The 4,084-nt window shown below is 53.1% G+C and overlaps 1 protein-coding gene across 1 annotated transcript in view; it reads left to right on the top strand.

The window, feature by feature from the left end:
* The first annotated feature begins 961 nt into the window (after window positions 1-961).
* Window positions 962-4,084, top strand: part of LOC124975724 (NUT family member 2F-like) — a 4,238-nt gene continuing 1,115 nt past the window's right edge. Inside the window, exons 1-3 of the mRNA XM_047538306.1 lie at window positions 962-1,620; window positions 2,778-2,906; window positions 3,904-4,043. Coding sequence (XP_047394262.1) covers window positions 962-1,620; window positions 2,778-2,906; window positions 3,904-4,043 — 928 coding nt within the window. The remainder of the gene's footprint in view (window positions 1,621-2,777; window positions 2,907-3,903; window positions 4,044-4,084) is intronic.

Raw genomic sequence — 4,084 nt, 5'->3', positions numbered from 1 at the left:
TGTAATACTTTCCTATGTTTAAAACAAACAAAGGACCTGAGAATGGTTCCAATTCGCAGGCCCAATAACAATGTGAGCAGTAGCCTTAAAAGTCTCTGAAAGTCACATCATTCACCCTTCCATCACCTTTAGTAAATCTCAGCAGCCATTGCTGGTGATGCCAGGAGAGGATCTCAGGGAACACAATGTCTATCACACAGACCTCTTCCCTAGGAACAGATCTCCCTATGTCGTGGCAGGAACCGGTGAACGCTGGGGACGGGGCTGGCCAGAATCTGTCCTCCCATTGGGCACTGCTGTGGGAAGTGCTGGGAGAAGTACCCACATGCTGGGAAGAATTTGCTCCTGGGTGAACATCAGGGCTCCTCAGCCTCTAGCCAGGGAGAGAGTTTATTCAGGTGACATTTGTTTGTGAGAGACTAGGGAAGAAATGGAGGGAAATGCAAGCAGAGTCAGCAAAAGGAAAACTAAGGAGGTGATGGGTCAATAATCTTTGGAAATTGCCACCTGCAACATGACCCTGGGATGCGGGAACTGTCCTGGTTTAGGTTCCTTTCCAGTTGGCGGGCATGCGGAGGGGCATGGTGCCACTGAGCACAGTCAAATTGAACCATTTGTAGGGAATGCCCCAGGAGGGCAACATATTGTCTGCAAAGGATGTGCCAGGGGCCTCTCAGAGGCAGGGAAATCTGAGGGGTCACAGTCCACAGTGTTCATGGAATCCTGGCGAACTGGGAACAAGTTTTCTCTGGGTGTAACTCCAACTAAGGAAACACAATGAAATCCACTCAGGGATGTTTGCAAACTGCAAATATCTTTGCACAGAGGGTCCTGAGCTGTTATCATTTTTTTGTCACATTTTCACTGACTAAAGAGCTGGGGGCCTCAATCCTGCTGACATTTCCCCCTTCTCCTCTCTCCCTTTTCATTCCCTCCACAGCATCTGAATCAGAGACCAGGCATGAACTTCAATCCAGGTGCCTTCATGAATCCATTCAGAGGCCTGCCCTTTCTTCCCGCTGCCCCTGTGCCCACACACCAGCCATTCTGGGAGCTGCCCATGGCACCACAGGTGGCTGCACCCATCTCCCAGGGTAACCCTCTGGTGCTGTCTGCTTACCCTGGACAACCATATGTGGCTGGGCTGTTCGGTTTTGGACAACGTGGGCCAGAACGGAGGCCAATAGAGCCGCGTCGTATTCAGAACAATGCCCACACTCAGGGACCCCTCAACTGGAGGGCTCCAGGGGCCTTCTGCCGGGGTATGGAGAATCCTGCTCCATTCCTCCCGGCGGCTGCCCTGAGGACCACCGTGCCTGCCTCAGCCAGTGGGGGCATCCAGAACTACGGGGGCCCCTGTTACCTGGTCCGTCGGCCTCCAGCACCACGACCATTTGCCCAGGTGGCCCCAATCATGTTCCCAATGAATGCCCAACAATGGCCAGGTAGAGTGTATGGGGAGGGTGCACTGCCCACCTTCCAGGCTGCAGTGCCACCAGATGACTCCAACGAACCTCAGAGCATCTACGAAAACTTCCGGCGCTGGCAGCGCTTCAAGACCCTGGTCCGCAGGCACCTTCCTCAGACTCCAGATGTGGAAGCACTCTCCTGCTTCCTCGTGTGAGTGTTCTGCCCAGGGTTGCGGAACTCTTCGTGGAGTTCTGAGGGGGAAAAAAGTGAGGGTGGAAAAGAAAACTGAGATGCAGAGTACCTAGAAGGAAGGTCCTGAGGGTGGGGGAACAGGCTGAGAGACCTACATTGCCAACAATATTCATCTCACATAGGCGGACGTAATATGCCATGACTCAGTTGCCCCTCGTGACCCTATGAGTGCAGGTAATCTTTGTTTGCAAAGATCGTCACCTTCATACAGAGGACTCAAGACCAGAGCAGGTTCCTTGCATAACGTTAGCCAGGATTTGGAGATGGCTGTCTGACTCCATATGATCGTCCCTCCCCCAGGAATTTCACCTTCCAGCATAGACCTGATTGTTCCCAGCACAGAGGACATCACTAGCACTAGTGGGGTTAGGAGTGCTGGCCCCAAAATGGAACTCTATGGATAACCACACACATTGTCCCAAACAGGACCCTATGATCATGCAGCACTCATGGGGAAGCTCACCCTCTTTGGATCCAGAATGGGGATGTTCATCTAGCCCACTTTGTAAGCTTGCTCCCTGGCCATTCTGGGCACTGTCTCAGTCAGCTGGGGCTGCCATCCAGGGTAGCATAGAGCAGGGGGATGAAAGCACAGGCATGTATTTCTCAGAGTCTGCAGCCAGGAGGCCCAGATAAAGGGTGCCTGACCCCAAGTGCCATGACGGCTCTCTCTTCTGCTCCCTTGAAAAGGCTGCTGACTCACCAGTGTCCTCACATGACTGAGGTCACTTCAGAGTGCCTTACTTCTCCTAGAACACCACTAACGCCCTCATGAAGCCCCACCCTCAGGATCTCATCTAACTCCCCAAAACTCTAAAGCCAATCTCCACATGCCCATCACATTGGGGGTTAGGATTTCAACAAGTGAACTTTGGAAGATAAAAAGCATTCACCACATAATACCCCATGCCACTGAGGAATCCACATAAAACCATACAGGCCACTGAGGACCTTGATGTTCATGTCTGGTATGAAGTATAGTGTCCCAGGGCCCCAGTGACAGTACTTCTGAGTTGAGCAGGATGGGGCAGCTGTAACAAAGGTAGGTGTTGGCCCAGGAAAACTGAGAATGGAGGGTGACCTTGTGGATTCTGATGGATCCTGATGAATTCCAGCCCAGTGCTTCGGTCCCTGTCCCGACGGGAGCCCACCATAACCGTGGAGGAGGGCCTGCGGAAGGGTTTGCAGGAATGGCAGCGCACGAGCAACTTTGATCGAATGATCTTCTATGAGACCGCGGAAAAGTGAGCCAGGCTTTGGGGCCCAGAACCTAGGGGTGGGGGATCGTGGATTACACAGCAGGGTCTTGTAGGGCCTGTCACCTTCCTGTTCGCTCAGAGGCAACTAGCTCTCCAAGCAGCAACTCCTAGCGGGAGCTCCAGGCATTCTCTCTGCAACTGTACAGAAACTCCAGTCTCAAGGTTCCCGACTCCAACTGCCTTGGGGCTTCAGGGTCAGGATGGGGAGGGGTAACTTGTCTAGCCACGTCAACTCCTTCTGCTTTGTTGGCTCTGCAGAGGGGAAAAGTTCTACTAGCCTCACACAGGCCACTGCCTGGGAACTGGCACCTTGTTACAGACTGGGGAGATGAGGTGTCATGAAAGTGGACACTACTACTTCAACCTGATGTTCCAGAAGAGGGTGGCAGTGGGGAGCACATGCTCGGGAATCCAGTACCTCAGGAGCCCTGGGGACACATCCCCAGTCTTTATTCGCTTTCCTCTAAGTAATCTGTGCCATTCTAACAAATGAAAAGAAAAAGAAACAGCCCTCATTGGAAGAAACCCAAGGTTCTGCTTAGCTTCCACTCTCACGTGACCTCTCCTGTGCCTTTGTCTCCCACGTGATCCTTCCAGGGCTCATGGTCCCAAGCTCAGTATCCCTGGATTGGTCCAGGACCCCTGGTGTTCCCTGATAAAGTCAAATCCCTGACCAGCTCTAGCATTTATCTGATCTGTGTTGTTCCTGGTAGGGACAGGAGAGAGCGGGAACAAGGGTCACCAATGGGCCCTGCCTGCGTCCCCCATATCTAATTCCCTTCAGGGGTAGTTGAGGTAGTGTTTCCCAGAACTGTGGTTCTCCCTTTGAAGCAGCTATCCCTGGGGACTGACCCAGCCCACTCCAGCACACAGCCCCCTATCCCTGACACCAGTTCCTGCATGGTAGGAGGTAGCACCTGACTGGTATGCCTGACCTGCTTCTCAGTTCAGCCTGTGCCTCCCTCACCCAAACCCTACCAAGGTTCTTGGAATTTGAGGCTGCAGAAGAGTTGGAGGATCCAAGGATGCAACTGTCTGGGGTCTTCCAGTCCCAACCTCCTCCCGTACCTCAGAGGCTGGATCATCCAAAGCCCCCGGTCCCTAAGGCTGTCCAACAGTCAGGTAGGGTTGCTTTATACCCACAGAAACCCATGAGAGTATCC

This window comes from Sciurus carolinensis, unplaced genomic scaffold, assembly GCF_902686445.1.
Source record: "Sciurus carolinensis unplaced genomic scaffold, mSciCar1.2, whole genome shotgun sequence".
Classification (NCBI taxonomy): Eukaryota; Metazoa; Chordata; class Mammalia; order Rodentia; family Sciuridae; genus Sciurus; species Sciurus carolinensis.
The sequence above is the reverse complement of the archived record's forward strand: the minus strand, read 5'-3'. Positions and strand labels throughout refer to the sequence as shown.